At 33.0% G+C, this 17,222-nt stretch overlaps 1 protein-coding gene across 2 annotated transcripts in view; it reads right to left on the bottom strand.

The window, feature by feature from the left end:
* Positions 1-17,222, bottom strand: part of Pld (Phospholipase D) — a 35,406-nt gene that overhangs the window by 17,134 nt on the left and 1,050 nt on the right. For both annotated transcript variants that reach the window (XM_065511034.1, XM_065511035.1), the window contains exon 2: positions 10,047-10,281. In XM_065511034.1, coding sequence (XP_065367106.1) covers positions 10,047-10,149 — 103 coding nt within the window. In that variant the 5' untranslated portion in view covers positions 10,150-10,281. The remainder of the gene's footprint in view (positions 1-10,046; positions 10,282-17,222) is intronic.

Raw genomic sequence — 17,222 nt, 5'->3', positions numbered from 1 at the left:
CCTTTATTAATTTATTGCTCCATAATAATTGATTGTTAAATATACAAAATAGCGACAATAGCAACAGAATTTTGGCAAACTAGTTGATAGATGGCTGAACTTTAGAATTTTTGCATTTATTATGTAGAAACATATAACTCTGTATTAGATAGAGAGAGTGACAAAAATGAAGGTCATACAAGTTAAACTTCCCAGCTGGAAATTTCAAATAATTACTGTCATTTGTCAAACAACAATATGTGACATTAAGAGATGACCTTAGATTTTGATGAGATCTAAAGCTGTCAAAGTCATTTGTGGTCTTAAATTTTAAATCTAGATTGTCTAGATTTATATCTTATATCAGAAAAGGAAGCCAGCCCTTTAAAACACTCAAGCTGCTATTAACAAAATACATATTTTGTAGAAAATCCCCTTTTGCTTTCAATTTTCTGATTAATTGAAAATCAATAACAAAATAGTAATTGATTTTTTCCTAGAAAATTACACCCCTAAAGAAAGATAAACATACGTAATTTGCCCATATCAGAAAATTGTTTGTAAAACAAATTTCCTAGTAACTTTACTTGAAGAGTAAACATTTGATAGTTAATGACAGTTAAAGAGATTAAACAATTCAGTTAAAAACAAAATAAGTACAAATGTGTTTCAATTTTCCAACAAGTCGATTTAGAATTTTTCTGTGTAAAAACGATTTTTAAATATTTGCTTCCATTATAGATTGGAAATTGGGTATTTAATACAAATACAAATCAATTTACCTGCAAGTCCAGGTTAAATTACATCCATTGCGAATGTTTTAATAAAAATTCTTAGCATATTTTTCAAGCCAACTAAAAATTAATAAAATTTCCCAAAATTTAAAGCCAGCTGTCAAAATTATAAGTCTTCAAATGCAGATTTAGAATATTTTTTTCGTTTCTTCTTATTAATTTTGTATAATTAAGTTCTTTGTTACTTTATGTTATCTAGCTAACTGATATTAAATTTTCCAATTGATAAGAAATACCAATTTATTTTATTTGATTATAATTGGAAAATATTTAAAATTCAAAAGTAAAAAAACGAAGACATTCTCTTTCGACAACAATTCAATATTCTACTTCCGTTCTAGTTCTGTTCTAGTTCTGTTCTAGTTCTGTTCTAGTTCTGTTCTAGTTCTGTTCTAGTTCTGTTCCAGTTCTGTTCTAGTTCTGTTCTAGTTCTGTTCTAGTTCTGTTCTAGTTCTGTTCTAGTTCTGTTCTAGTTCTGTTCTAGTTCTGTTCTAGTTCTGTTCTAGTTCTGTTCTAGTTCTGTTCTAGTTCTGTTCTAGTTCTGTTCTAGTTCTGTTCTAGTTCTGTTCTAGTTCTGTTCTAGTTCTGTTCTAGTTCTGTTCTAGTTCTGTTCTAGTTCTGTTCTAGTTCTGTTCTAGTTCTGTTCTAGTTCTGTTCTAGTTCTGTTCTAGTTCTGTTCTAGTTCTGTTCTAGTTCTGTTCTAGTTCTGTTCTAGTTCTGTTCTAGTTCTGTTCTAGTTCTGTTCTAGTTCTGTTCTAGTTCTGTTCTAGTTCTGTTCTAGTTCTGTTCTAGTTCTGTTCTAGTTCTGTTCTAGTTCTGTTCTAGTTCTGTTCTAGTTCTGTTCTAGTTCTGTTCTAGTTCTGTTCTAGTTCTGTTCTAGTTCTGTTCTAGTTCTGTTCTAGTTCTGTTCTAGTTCTGTTCTAGTTCTGTTCTAGTTCTGTTCTAGTTCTGTTCTAGTTCTGTTCTAGTTCTGTTCTAGTTCTGTTCTAGTTCTGTTCTAGTTCTGTTCTAGTTCTGTTCTAGTTCTGTTCTAGTTCTGTTCTAGTTCTGTTCTAGTTCTGTTCTAGTTCTGTTCTAGTTCTGTTCTAGTTCTGTTCTAGTTCTAGTTCTGTTCTAGTTCTGTTCTAGTTCTGTTCTAGTTCTGTTCTAGTTCTGTTCTAGTTCTGTTCTAGTTCTGTTCTAGTTCTGTTCTAGTTCTGTTCTAGTTCTGTTCTAGTTCTGTTCTAGTTCTGTTCTAGTTCTGTTCTAGTTCTGTTCTAGTTCTGTTCTAGTTCTGTTCTAGTTCTGTTCTAGTTCTGTTCTAGTTCTGTTCTAGTTCTGTTCTAGTTCTGTTCTAGTTCTGTTCTAGTTCTGTTCTAGTTCTGTTCTAGTTCTGTTCTAGTTCTGTTCTAGTTCTGTTCTAGTTCTGTTCTAGTTCTGTTCTAGTTCTGTTCTAGTTCTGTTCTAGTTCTGTTCTAGTTCTGTTCTAGTTCTGTTCTAGTTCTGTTCTAGTTCTGTTCTAGTTCTGTTCTAGTTCTGTTCTAGTTCTGTTCTAGTTCTGTTCTAGTTCTGTTCTAGTTCTGTTCTAGTTCTAGTTCTGTTCTTGTTCTGTTCTAGTTCTGTTCTAGTTCTGTTCTAGTTCTGTTCTAGTTCTGTTCTAGTTCTGTTCTAGTTCTGTTCTAGTTCTGTTCTAGTTCTGTTCTAGTTCTGTTCTAGTTCTGTTCTAGTTCTGTTCTAGTTCTGTTCTAGTTCTGTTCTAGTTCTGTTCTAGTTCTGTTCTAGTTCTGTTCTAGTTCTGTTCTAGTTCTGTTCTAGTTCTGTTCTAGTTCTGTTCTAGTTCTGTTCTAGTTCTGTTCTAGTTCTAGTTCTGTTCTTGTTCTGTTCTAGTTCTGTTCTAGTTCTGTTTAAGTTCTTATATAAATAACCTCTTCAAAATCATTTTTTTTAAGATCATTTTATTTGTTAAACGTTTATATTTCAAAATGAATCATTTAACCACTTCACCGCCAGGGTCGTAACAGTGGTAAAATGTTGATGTCATGTTCATAGTTATGTTTAACCAATGATAATGAAAATTTAGTTCTTGGCCGGTGTCATTGTCACTTGTTTTGGTTTTTTAATGAATGTAATACATACTGATAGAGACCTAAATACATACAGACTACTTACATACATTATTAATTAAATGATATTGTTTAGTAATAATAATAATAATTGTATGTAGTAGTAGCATGTAGTTAAGTAATAAATAATTTTCAATTTATTTAATAAAGCAAGTGATTTATCAACATATTTGTTACTGATTTACCAAATGGCATGTGGCCCAAATGTTCAGAATAGTAGTTAGTACTCATACAATGTAGATTATGATAATGTTATCGATAGAAAAACGACTATCGCTTTATGTACTTAGTACATAAATATTTGAACTATATATAAATTTTATTACGCTAGCAGAAATTACTATGGTCTTAACTATTGTTTCACTAACTGTTTAAAATCCTTTATGTTAGACATATTTCTGTTGAGAGAAATTTCAACCAGACATATTGATGTTAAGGAAAAATAATGGCAGACATATTTAAGTTTAGATAAATTTTCAGGACATTTATAATGTTTGTCAGACATATTTATGTTAAATAAAAATCACGATTAAGAAAAATTTATGTTAGACATATTTCTTTATGAAAAATATCTACCAGACATGTTGGTGTTTTCTATTTCATATTTCTGTTAAAAAAATTTAGTTTTTGTATCAAAAATGTGACATATTTATGTTAAGACAAATTTATGTCAGACATATTTTTGTTAAGAGAAATGTCTAAAAGACATAGTTTATGTTAAAGAAAACTTTTGTCTAACATATTATGTTAAAAAAAATTATATCAAAAATTTTTATGAAAAATTTATGTCTGATATATTTCTGTTAAGCTAATTTAGACATATGTATTTCTGTTAAGAATAATTTACGTCAGGCATATTTTTTTTAAATTTGTGTCTGATATATTTCTATTAAGCAAAACTTTCAAATATAATTTTTTTAAAAAAATTTACCTACTTCTATGTCAGATATATTTTTGTTAAAGAATATAATTTAGACATATTTCAGTTTTTAAAAATGTATGTCAGACATAGTTTTGTTAATGAAATTTATATCAGACATATGTATTTCTGTTAAGGAAAAATGTATGTCAGGCATATATTATTTTAATTATATGTCTGACATATTTATGTTAAGGCAAATTTATGTCAGAAATATTTTTGTTAAGAAAAATGTCTATAAGACATATTTTTTGTTAAAGAAAACTGATGTCTAATATATTATTATTTGTAAAAAAATTATGTCTGATATATTTCTGTTAAACTAATTTATATCAGACATATTTCTGTTTAGAAAAATTTTCGTCAGGCATATATTTATATTAATTATAATTTAAGCAAAACTTTCAAACATAATTTTTTTAATAAAATATACATCCGACATATTTCTGTTAAGAAAAATTTTTAGTTAGTCATATTTATCTTAATAAAAATCAATGTCAGATATATTTTTGTTAAAGAATTTATTTCATATACATATAAATCAGTTTTTATAAATTTATGTCAGACATATTTTTGTTATAACATTATGTCAGACACATACATTTATTTATGTTAAGAAACATTGTATGTCATGCATATTTTTTTTTTAAATTTATATCTGATATATTTATGTTAAGCAAAACATGCAAACATAATTCTGTTAAAAAAATTTATATCAAATTTATATTTCTGTTAAGATAAATTTTTAGTCGGACATATTTAAGAAAAATTTATGTCAGATATATTTTTGTTAAGGAATTTATTTGACATATATTTCAGTTTTTAAAAATGCATGTTCTGAAAAATGTATGTCTGACACATTTCTGTTAAAAATAATTTATGTCAGACATATTTTTGTTATGAAAAATTTATGTGTGACATATTTCTGTTAAGAAAAATGTTTTTCACACAAATTTCTATTAGGAAAAATTATTTTAAGGCATATTTCTGTTCTGAAATATGTCCTTCAGACACATTTTTGTTATGAAAAATGTCTTTCAGACAAATTTCTGTTAAGCAAAATGTCTTCCAGACAAATTTCTGTTATGAAAATTCATAAATTTTTCTGTTAAGAAAAATTTATGTCAGACATATTCCTGTCAAATATAATTTATATCTGACATATTTCTATTAAGACAAATTTATGTCTGACATATTTCTGTCATTAAAAATGTCTGTTAAATAAATTTCTGTTAAGACATAAACTATTTCTGTTGAAAATATTTTATTTCAGACATAATTCTGTTAAGACAAATTTATGTCTGACATATTGCTGTCAATAAAAAAGTCTTTCAGACACATTTTTGTTAAGAAATGTATTACAGAAAAATTTTTGTTAAGAAAATTGTCTTTCAGACAAATTTCTATTATGAAATATTCTGATATACATATTTCTGTTAAGCTAAACTTACATCAGAAATATTTATTTCAGACATTTTTGTTAATAAAATTTTAGTAAGACCTAAATTTTCATTCGTAAGAAATGTGGAATAAATAAAGTTTGAAATTTGTTTAAAGGATCCAAATCAAAGTAAAGCATTAACAAATGTCGACAAAATCAGGAATTCGTTTAAATTTTTTTTATTTATGAGTCGCTCTTTAAATGACTTATAATTTTACAATATTTTTTTCTATTTCAAGAAAATTAAAACCGTTGTTAAGTCATTTAGCAATTCAGTTAACGTTAGATAAATATATTATCAAAGTAATTAATTAAACAATGAGTATTTAGACGAGAAAAACAAATTAAACACTATAATAAAAACAATTTATTAAACAAAAAAACGATAAATAAAACCACAAAACAATAAAGTCATATAAACAATTTATGAGAGGAAATATGTACTTAGCTATTTTCAAGTCATGACATTTAAATGTCTTTTTAAATACAAACAATTAAATTGCAAGCACGTGGTTTAATAACTTTTATTAGACAAAAACAATTGACAGTAATTATCAAAAAAAATTTACATAAATCTTTAATATAATTCAGTTATTTCAACACAAATCATCATTATTATGCTTAAATTTCAAAATTGCCCAGTATTTCCCTTAATATTTATGCCAATTGCTATGTAAACATGAAACAGCTGTTTAGCCTGGTTATGTTATAACATAAAATATTGTTGCCATATTTTTTTCAGCCGTAACATCATTAACTTTACCCCTTTTTTATTAACCCACAAAACTGTCAATGATTTGTTATTGTATTAAAACCTAAAACAAGTTTGTTTAACTAAAATTAACGTAATAATTGCATTTTTATTTCATTCAATAATAAACCAAATTGTCAGTCACTCAATACCTTCTCAAAATCACGTTCATTAAATAAACGGTTATTTTGCCTTATTTGCTTTACCCCACTAATCGTAAGCTCCCTCAATTCTCCTACTACCAATGTCCACTATCTCTCTCTCTGCCTCTTTTGTTATAAACTCCACCAGTAATAACAACAACAACAACAAAATGTAGACAAAAATAAACATTTGTTTGTGTGTTTTTACTGGGTCTGTTTTAATTTTTAATTTTAGAAATATTTATGATTCATTGCTAATAGCTTTAAATTAATAAAGTAAAGTGTCAGTAAAATGAAAATATATAAAATAAACATTTAAAGGAAGAAGATATTTGCAGTCAAAAACTATTAAATAAAGCCAAATTAAACTAATTATGAAAGAAGTCATAGCAAAAAATATAATTCTGTTCAAGTACAAAGTTTAAAAATTCTTTAATTTTGTTTCAAAATTTTTATAAAATTGATTAAGAAGTTTATAAATAGCACTTTAAACATATAAAAGAAACATATAAAAGAGTAAAAATTTTATTTCATTAATAGCTAAAGCCGATCCGGGTTGCTGGTCCCAAGTAATTATTATTTTTTATTGTATTTCAAAGATACTTTAGCGGTGCTTTAGTTCTTTCGTGATTCATATTTATATAAAGATAGCAAATTTACCAGTTTTTTTGCATCTTATCATTTTGTATAAGAAATGTCTACGGTCTATAGTAGGGTTCGATTATAGATCGATTATTCGAAAAGTCAAAAGTGATTTTGCTCGAAAAATCTACAGCCACTAAACAGTTCAGTAAACAGTGAACCAACATCAGTACGATGACGAAATGCAAGATCAGCTGAAAAAATCGCCGCTGTTCGTTAGAGTGAGCAACTGACCCAAGAGCTGAAGGTAAAAGGTCATAGATAACAACGTGTGTTCACTGAATGGGCCCTGAAGCAGTTGGAAGCTGTCACTGGCACATTTCTAGATGAATGGCTACGTAAAGAAATAAAATTGTCAAATATGAGACGATACCAATCCTCATGAGATCCAAAAGCGTCCAATGCATCCCAAAAAGTTACTGTTTAGTGTAGATTTTGGACTGGCGGGCGTCATCGGTCTATATTCCTTTGTGAACGACGTTCGCCAGGCCATCTTCGTTAACGAAGAGCGATAATTACCAACTTCTTTTGGACTGAATTGGATGATATGGAAAGATCATGTCACATATCTTCGAAAATGTGCCAACAAAGCTTCGTATGCGGGAAGTTTTGCTTTACTTTTTTAATTTGAAAAAAAGAGCCACTAAATTACACCATTGCTACCCAAGCTTATGCTGAATGTGTTTCATGGATTTCAGTGTGATTGAGAGATGATTTGAGCGATTCTGAAGTGGTGATTTAGACAAGGATCGCCCAAAGATCATCCAGGCCAGCCAAAAGAGTTTAAAAACCAAGAATTGTAAGCATTACTTCATGAAGATTATTGACAAACTCAACAAGAGCTTGCAAAATCATTGTGAGATACTCAAGCAGCAATTTCAAAACGTTTGCAAGCAGCTGGATTTATCCAAAAGCAGGGAAATTCGGTACCATATGAATTGAAGCTGAGAGACCTTCAAAAACGGTTTTGCATGTCCGAAATGATGCTTGATGAAAATTGATCCATTACGAAAACCCGAAGTATATGAGATCGTATGTGAAGCCCGGATACCAAAGCCAAATAACCTAAGGTAATGCTCTGTATTTGGTGGGTTTAAAAGGGTCCTATCTATTATGAGCTATTGAAATCAGGGGCCAGGCAACCTGTACAACTGAGGCAACTGATTCATTTAAAGCGAGCATTGGTCGAAAAATGCCCAGATATGCGGCCTCATGTTGAAATATCGATGTTTTGTCTCACTCGCCTTTTAATCCAGACCTTGCCCCGTCCAACTACTATTTGTTTAGATTGATGCTGAACGCTCTCTCATTTTGGAACAGAGTATCCGAAATTGGCTTGATTCGTTCTTGGCTCGGAATCCATATGTTGCCAGAAAGATGGGAAAAGGTCATAGCTAACACTAGCTAATACTTTGAACTAAATTTGTATGGGGACTAGGTGAAATCATGGACCGATATTGCCAAACAAACCGTATTAACAGAGTGTTTTTATACCCTTCACCTTCGTGAGAAGGGTATTTATAAGTTTGTCATTACGTTTGTAATTTCCACAATATAATTTTCCGACTCTATAAAGTATATATACCCTGGATCCTTATAGATAGCGGAGTCGATTAAGCCATGTCCGTCTGTTTGTTGAAATCAATTTTCTGAAGACCCCAGCTATCTTTGGGATCCAAATCTTTAATAATTCTGTCAGACATGCTTTCGAGAAGTTTCCTATTTAAAATCAACAAAATCGGTCCACAAGTGGCTGAGATATGAGGAAAAAACTAGGACAACCTCGAATTTTGATCTATTTTTGACCTACAGTGGTTGACAAAACAATGGAAACTTAGGTATTATTTTAACAAATATGGTCTAAACTTTGCAATAACTCAATATTTTGTTGGGTATCCCTTATTTTTTATAACTGCTACACATCGACGATGCATTGAACCAATTAAAGAGTCAATGGTCTCCTTTCAAATATTTTGCCATTCCCTTATAACCGCCTCCAATAAAACTTCCTTCCTGGTGTAATTTTGGGTCCTTATTTTACGATCTACAATTTCCCATAGATTTTCTATTTGATTGAGATCTGTCGATTGGGCAGTCCACTTCAAAACACGTACCTCGTTGGATTGTAACCACTCGGTTACAACCCTAGAGGTGTGTTTCGGGTCGTTGTGGTGTTGGAATCTCCAAATTAGGGGCATATTTTCCTCAGCGTATGGATACATAACATCGTTTAATATGGTTCTGTATCCTATACTTGTCATGGTATCTTTTATAATATGAATTGGGCCCATACCTTGCCCTGATAAACATCCCCATCACCCATAATATTGCCACCGCCAAACTTTACAGTCATATTTGTGTACTTTGGATCTAATCTTTTTCCCTTTGGTCGTCTTACAAATGTTCTCCCATCACTGCCTCTTAAATTGTATTTGGATTCGTCGGAAAAGAGGACAGTATTCCATTCCTGTATCGACCAGTTTAAATGATCCCTGGCAAATTGTAGACGAGCAGAACGGTTCTTTTTAGAAATGAGTGGTTTTTTCACAGGACGATAGTAACCAAGACCAGCCTCATTTGTCCTGCGACTAACTGTTCGGGTACTTATTTCTAATTTTAGGCTATTAACAACCTCTCAACAGACAGACGGAAATGGTTATATCGCTATCTAAACCTTTTTCGGAAAGCTGTCAAAACATGACTGAATGCATTGAAGAAACAGTTAATTTCATTTAATTTGTTTATTTATTTGTTTGTTTTACTTTGTCCTTGAACTGAATAGCCTTATCTAAGTAAACTTTTTAAGCAGTCTAGTTTAGTATTTTTTTATTTTGGCAAGCACTGTATTATCATCACTTTCTTATCACTTCTTGTTATTCATTGCTTCTCAAAGACAAATGGCAGGAGAGCCAGAAAAGGTAGTAGGTTTGTGAAATGAGAGAGTCTAAGAGAATGTTAACAAAAGAAACTTCAAAACGTTTAAATATTGTTTTGGTTTCTGTTAAACAATAACCACAAAGAAAATCTTTAAATTAAAATTTAATTTATTAAAACAATACACAAAATTTAGCAAATTTAAAATGATAAAACAAAATTTATAACATAAAGAAAAGAATTACGTTTTTATATTTTCAAAAAAAAAACAAGAATAAATAAAACATGTTTTAAATTATTTAGAAGTAATAACAATAATAAACACAAAATTGTTACTATTCTTATTTAAGCAAATAAATAATAATAAATTTATGTGAATTATTAACAAAATATAACTTTACCTAAGTTGTAAATAAGCTGAGAAATGCTGCGTCTATGACGCGGCAAATCGCGCAGGCGGCAGCCATCATCATTATCGTCATCATTATTATTATTTGTGGCCATTCTTTAAATTATTTCTTTTTATTTTTCACTCAAAAATTTCTTAATACTTTTACATAGTTTTATTTTATTTTTTTGGTTTAAATGGCTTAACGGTTTTATGTTTTGGCCAAAAAAACAATAAAAATTTCACTTCTGCAAAAACAAATTTATGTTAAAGTAATTTACCAAGAAAACGTTGTTATAATTTTAAGTGTTTTTACAAAAAACTTTGTCTTGAATTAAATATTAATAGCAGGTTTTACAAAGAATACAAGAAATTATGAAAAAATTTATAATTTTTACATAATATTCATTTTCTATTTCACAAATGTCTATTGACATCTTCCCATTCAGTTTAAAGGCTTTTGGCCTTCATTTTAAAAAGAGGGCATGTCAGCAGACCTGTGACTTTTTGAATTTCCCGCCTCTTAACTAAAAGAGCAACTCTGTTCCTATCAATAGGCATCTTTCAGCTGACTCCTGTCAAAATTTGAACAAGCTGCGTCATTTAGTTTGGGTTTGACAGCCATTGATAACAGGTAACCACATTACTTGAGGAGAAAAGTGAATTTCATGTCCTCATTAAGAGTTATTTTTGCGGCAAAATTTATCACTCAAACTAAAGCTAAGCTTGTTAAATACTATGGGAACAATGTACCATCAATTTCAATGTTAAACAAGTGATTTACACCCGAAACAATTGAAAAAATCACGATGTGGTGTTGGCCGATCGGAGATTGAAAGTGCGAAAGCTTGTGGAAGACATAGGCATGTCAAAAGATCTGTGACTTTTTGAATTTCCCGCCTCTTAACTGAAAGAGCAACACTGTTCCTGTCAATAGGCATATTTCAGCTGACTCCTGTCAAAATTTGAACAAGCTGCGTCATTTAGTTTGGGTTTGACAGCCATTGATAGCAAACTACCAAGTTACTTGTGGAGAAAAGTGAATTTCGAGTTTGAGAAGAGTTATTTTTGCGGCAAAATTCATCACTGAAGCTTGTTAAATACTATGGGAACTCTGTACCATCAATTTCAATGTTAAACAAGTGATTTACACCCGAAACAATTGAAAAAATCACGATGTGGTGTTGGCCGATCGGAGAACGAAAGTGCGAGAGCTTGTGAAAGACATAGGCATCTCACATGGCTCAGTGGTTTCAGTTTTGAGTGGTCACTTGGGTATGAGAAAGCTTTCCGCAAGATGGGTGCCGCGTTTGCTCACAATCGGGTGCATACATATGCAATTTCCATGGCAAAAGTCAATGAATTAGGCTACGAATTGATCCATCTTCCGCCCCATTCTCCGGATTTAACGCCGAGTGACTATTTCTAGTTTCCAAACCTATTTTGATGACAAATCTTATTTTTTGGAAGGCATACAAATTGGGGAAACATTGGATAAAGTGTATAGAGCACTCGGAATACTAAATCGATGGAGCATCGATAGTGGTTTGGGTGCAAATCCTAGCAAAACTAACCCGACTGAGCGGAACCGAATTGTCGCTCTCGGATAGTGCAAAATACCTGGGCATTATAGTCGACAGGAAATTATCCAGGAAACTCAATACTGCGGCAAGAGCATCTAAGGCCATGATGGCTATGAATGTCTGCAAAAGGGCCATAGGGCAAATGAGCACGAGATAGACTCTGGAACGTGAACTGGCTAATCGACATGGTTACTAAACTGATATTAATCTATGGGTCGTCTGTCTGGTGGAAGGCAATGGATAGGCCCTCTAACCATTTACTCTTTGAAAGGGTATTGAGAAGTATGGCAATCCTGATAACAGGGAAACTGCCTACTACAGCGACAAAGTCATTTTTCACACTACTTAATTTGTTACCAGTAGATGTAATGAAACTCACAAATATCCAGACGTACCAAGCTTAGAATATTCAAACGCATGCTGTACTGAAGTGAAACTTGGTTAGTATCGAACACCATCACGCAAAAACTTCAGGTATTCATTAACAAGTGCCTCAGAATCATATGCAGAATATTCTGACCTAACAACATCAGCAATACGGATCTCTGGACCTCACCAACGAGGAACCCATACTAACACAAATAAAACGTAGGAAATGGAGGTGGATTGGCCAAACTATCAGAAAGAATCCTGACAGTATAACAAGGATGGTGCTAGAGTGGAATCCTCAAGGTTCAAGAATCCGTGGTCTACCAAAGAATACTATACTCCAAGATCTAGGACAGTGCAATCTTACATGGGAAGATGCGAAAACAACTGCAACAAATCGTGTAAGATGGAGATGCTTTGTGGAAGTCATATGATCCCAAGAGGAGTAATGGAAAAAAAAAAGATGTAATGACCAAGAAGTTGACACTGAACACGGTCTTTAAGCTTAACGCAAATAACTCATGGAATTACAGATGCTATGGACATGCTTGTATAATCTTCCGGATCATATTTATTACTGCGCTCCTAGACCCTTTTTCTTGAGGAACTTCGGTTTTTCAATCCCGTCCAGTACGAAACTAGACGATAGTATTCTTGAGGTCGAGGTATCGGCCATTAGGAGCTAGGTAGGAATGCCGAGCATCTTTAAATGAGATGGCGAGACATTCAACAGTTGAACGTGAACACAGGGATAGGATTTCAGGATGGCGGGAATAGGAGCCTCAATGTCGGAAGATGAAATAGATTTCCTAAGTTGCATTCCGCTGTCGATGTGTATGCAGGGGATAAATAATGCGTATTATGATCTTGTTCAAACAAGGTTGGGTATCAAGTCTACTTGTGCCATTACGATGATGATATGGCCTACGTTGGACTGTAAATGCAGGTCGTATCTACTTGGTTTACAACGGATAAAGATATACGATAAACCTTTTGCGATTAGTTATTTTGATTGATACGTTTTTTTGTTAACTTGTGAGAGATTAAGTAGTGGAATTGTTATGATAGTGCTGAAACTTTCTCCTATATGAATGTGTTCATACGAACAAAGTGTTTTAATGGTTCTTGTAATTCAGACGAGGCGAATTTTTGGATGAATGGCTATGTTAACTAGCAAAATTGACAAAAATGGGACAATAACAATCATCATGAAGATCACCAGTTGGCAAGAGTTACTGTTTGCTGTGGATTTTGGATTGACAGCATCAGTGATCGCCACTTCTTCGGCAATGATGTTGGTGCGACTTTTAACGTCCATAGTGATCAATGATAACAAATTTAATTTGGCCCTAATTGAACGATATGTATGAGAAAAAAATAGGCTTGTCTTATCCTTCCAATATAACGATGCTATGTGCCACATAGCAAATGCCACAATAGATATTCTGCATTTCCACGACTATTGGATCTACGCTCCGGGACAACTCGAATCTCGACCAAAGATTGTCAACCCAGTGACAGTTGTATCAACCGAAAGTTTTTCCCCAGGAAAGAACTGTCGACAACAGTGGAATTGTTACAACAGTTCCCACGACTACGCGATCTACGCTCCGGAACAATACGAGTGGCACTCGGACAAGAATTGTCAACTCAACCGAAAGTTTTTTCCCCAGGAAAGAACAATGGAATTGTTACAACAACAAAGTCAACATAACCCAGACCATCACTTAAATTTAGCCGGTTTTATGCTAAGGAGAGGGTTGCTTGATCGAGGCTTATGCGGTCTTCAGATAATCTCTTCACTGTAGATTAAGTTAAATCAATTTTCTATTCAAGTTTGAGTCTAGAAAGGAGCCAAAATTTCCCTACATTGTCCACCCAGCGACAGTTGTATCAACAGAAAGTTTTTCCACAAGAAAGAACTGTCGACAACAGTGAAATTGTTACAACAATAAAGAGCGAAAGGCAAAATAGACATTCTGATTTTCAACGGCAATGCAATCTACGCTCCAGAACAATCAGAGTCTCACTCGGCGAAAAATGTCAACTCAGCGACTGCTGTATCAACCGAAAGTTTTTCCCCAGAAAACAACTCTCGACAGCAGTGGAATTGTTACAACAAAGTCAACGTAACCCTGGCCATTGCTCAAATTTAGCCGGATCTATGCCAAGGAAAGGTTAGCTTAATCGAGGCTTATGCGAGCTTCAGATAACCTCTTCATTGTAGATTAAATTTAATCACATTTCCATTGAAATTTGAGTCTAGAAAGCAGACAAACTTTCCCTAAATTGTCAAACCAGCGAGAGTTGTATCAACGGAAAGTTTTTCCCCTGGAAAGAACTTTCGACAACAGTGGAATTGTTAGCACAAAAACATAGAGCGAACGCCAACATACAGTCGTGTCAACCGAAAGTTTTTCCCCAGGAAAGAACTGTCGACAACAGTGGATATTCTTCATGAAAAATTTTGAGGATATTGTTAAGTCTCGTAGAGCTGAGGTGAATTGCTAACGAAGATCGTGCGATTTAGCGCTCCTAGCCTTTTTTCTTGTGAGGTTTTCTAAAGTCAAAGGTCTGTGGCAAATCAACATAACCCAGGTAATTGCTCAAATCTAACCGGAACTATGTCAAGGAAATGATAGCTTAATCGAGGCTTATGCAGCCTTCAGATAATCTCTTCATTGTAGATTAAATTAAGTCACTTTTCCACCCAAATTTGAGCCTGGAAAGTAGCCAAACTTTCCCTACATTTGTACAATTGTTGCTCAACAATTAAAAATTGTTGTTCTTTCGTTTAGTACTCGATTATAGTTGACGATTACTTCAAGGACATAAACAGAAAACCTGCTGCTTATGAGACTTTTAGATAATCTCTTCAATGCAGATGAAAAAATGTTTGAAAATCGAGAATTGGAGGCTTTAAGATTGTTGTCAAACTCAACTTTCAAAATCATTGGGAGGTACTCAAGCCGCAATTTCAAAACGTTTGCAAGTAGCTGGATTCATCCAAAAGCAGGGAAAATGGGTACCCTACGAATTGAAGCCGAGAGACTTTAAAAGACGATTGTGCATGTCCGAAATGCTGGTAGAAGGCTATAATAGAAAATAATTTTAGCAGCGAATCATTACTTGCCATAAAAAATTAATCGACACAAAGACCAAATATCCATGACGATAAGGCAATTTGATCACAGGGAACCTGCTCCTAATGCAACTGATTCGTTTGAAGTGAGCATTGGCCGAAAAACGCCCAGACTATGCGGCCAAACATGAAACCGTAATATTCCATCATAACAACTCCCGATCACATGATGCAATATCTATGAAAAACTTTTTGAAAGAATTGGTTGGGAAGTTTTGCCTAACCCTCCTTATAGTCCAGACCTTGCCCCATCCTACTACTATTTGTTTCGATCGATGCAGAACGCTGCCTCAGCAATACGCTTCACTTTGGAACAGAGTATCCGAAATGTGATGGGCATCCCATCTACATTTCAGGCGGAGATTTACGCCATCCTTATATGCTCTAATGAATGTTTAAGAAGGACATTACGGAATACTAGGATATTTGTTATGTCGTATAGCCAGGCTGCTCTTAGAGCCTTATCATCATATGAGGGGCTTAAAGCACAAGGGATTCAAGTGCCATTTTTCTCAAATTGAGTTAACATATGGAGTTAGTAGGTGAAGTTCAGAGAAGTTCATAGCACAAGAGTTGAATGTGGGATTCTCATCCGTTAGCGAGATATGGCGACCAATTCTAGCACTTGTCATTAAAATATCTGTTTCGTTTGTGGAGCACAAGGGGTAAATGAGCACTTAAACCCCTTGTGCTCTAAGCAAATATTAAAATTAATTTTTCACATGGACTGATTTAGTGAATTGAGATGAGTGATTAGCTAAAATCTAGCGATTAATTTCATCACTTGTTATCAAAACACCTGTTTCAAATACCTTTGTGGATTATTTCCAAAAAAAGAAAAGGTAACATAAAATAATGGAATCAAGTATATTAATAATTGTTGATTTTTTATTATTTTTTGTACGTAAAATCATTAAAAATAAGTGAATCTGAAAATAATATTGACGAATTTTCTGAATATGATCATCTAATACAAAGTTGATCTTATGAATGTGCAAGAAAACTTCACCAAAGTAAATATGAAAGCTCGAAATGTTGGCCGAGCCGTGTAGTTACTACCACAACTTCCTCAAAAAAACAGCGTCAAATCAATAATGTTTCAGAAATTCAAGAACTTACAGGATCTTCTTTGCTATATACCACCAATTTACCATGAATGGTTTAAAGCATGGAATAATGGAAGAAATTCCGGAAAGAATTGAAAGTGAAAGTGAGGATGATGATGACCCTGATGATGAACCCTTTGTGCTCTAAGCCCCTCATATTAAATAAGTTCTGGTGTTGTTATGGACTGCTGGAAATATTTGAATGAACTCGGTGCTCACAAAGAAATCACCTCGTGCTGGCCATGAAGTCTAGATTGGTAATGAACCTGCTGATTGTTTAGCCAATATGGGTGCCCAACGACCGTTCATAGGCCCTGAACCGTTCTTTGGCATCCCTCTTGGATACACTAGAGAACAAATTCATTCTTGGGTTGTATCAGAATTAGCTTGATTTTGGGGTAATTTACGAGGACTTAGGTTCATAACTCTGTTCTTTGGAACAAAATTTATCAAAAATATGGAAATTTCAAATGAATTTTTAAGAAATTTAGAGAAGACATGAATCGGGTCACCGCCAGAGTGGAAGTAGCCTGAAACCAGTAGATTCCAAAACTATATCGTGTATGTCTGGAACAAGCCCTGAATTCGCGATAGCATTTTTTGAAAAAATTGGTTTTTCACCAAAAATTTATCAAAAATATGGAAATTTCAAGTGAATTTTTGGGAAATTTAGAGAAGACATGAATCGGGTCACCGCCAGAGTGGAAGTAGCCTGGGACTAGTTGATTCCAAAACTATATCGTATATGTCTGGAATCAGCCCTGTATTCGAGATAGAATTTTTTGAAAAAATTGGTTTTTCACCAAAAATTTATGAAATATATGAAAATTTCAAGTGAATTTTTCGGATATTTAGAGAAGACATGAATCAGGTCACCGCCAGAGTGGAAGTAGCCTGGGACTAGTAGATTCCAAAACTATATCGTATATGTCTGGAACCAGCCCTGTATTCGAGATAGAATTTTTTGAAAAAATTGGTTTAATACCAAA

Source organism: Calliphora vicina, chromosome 5, assembly GCF_958450345.1.
Source record: "Calliphora vicina chromosome 5, idCalVici1.1, whole genome shotgun sequence".
Classification (NCBI taxonomy): domain Eukaryota; kingdom Metazoa; phylum Arthropoda; class Insecta; order Diptera; family Calliphoridae; genus Calliphora; species Calliphora vicina.
This window is presented reverse-complemented; position numbering and strand designations above follow the sequence as displayed.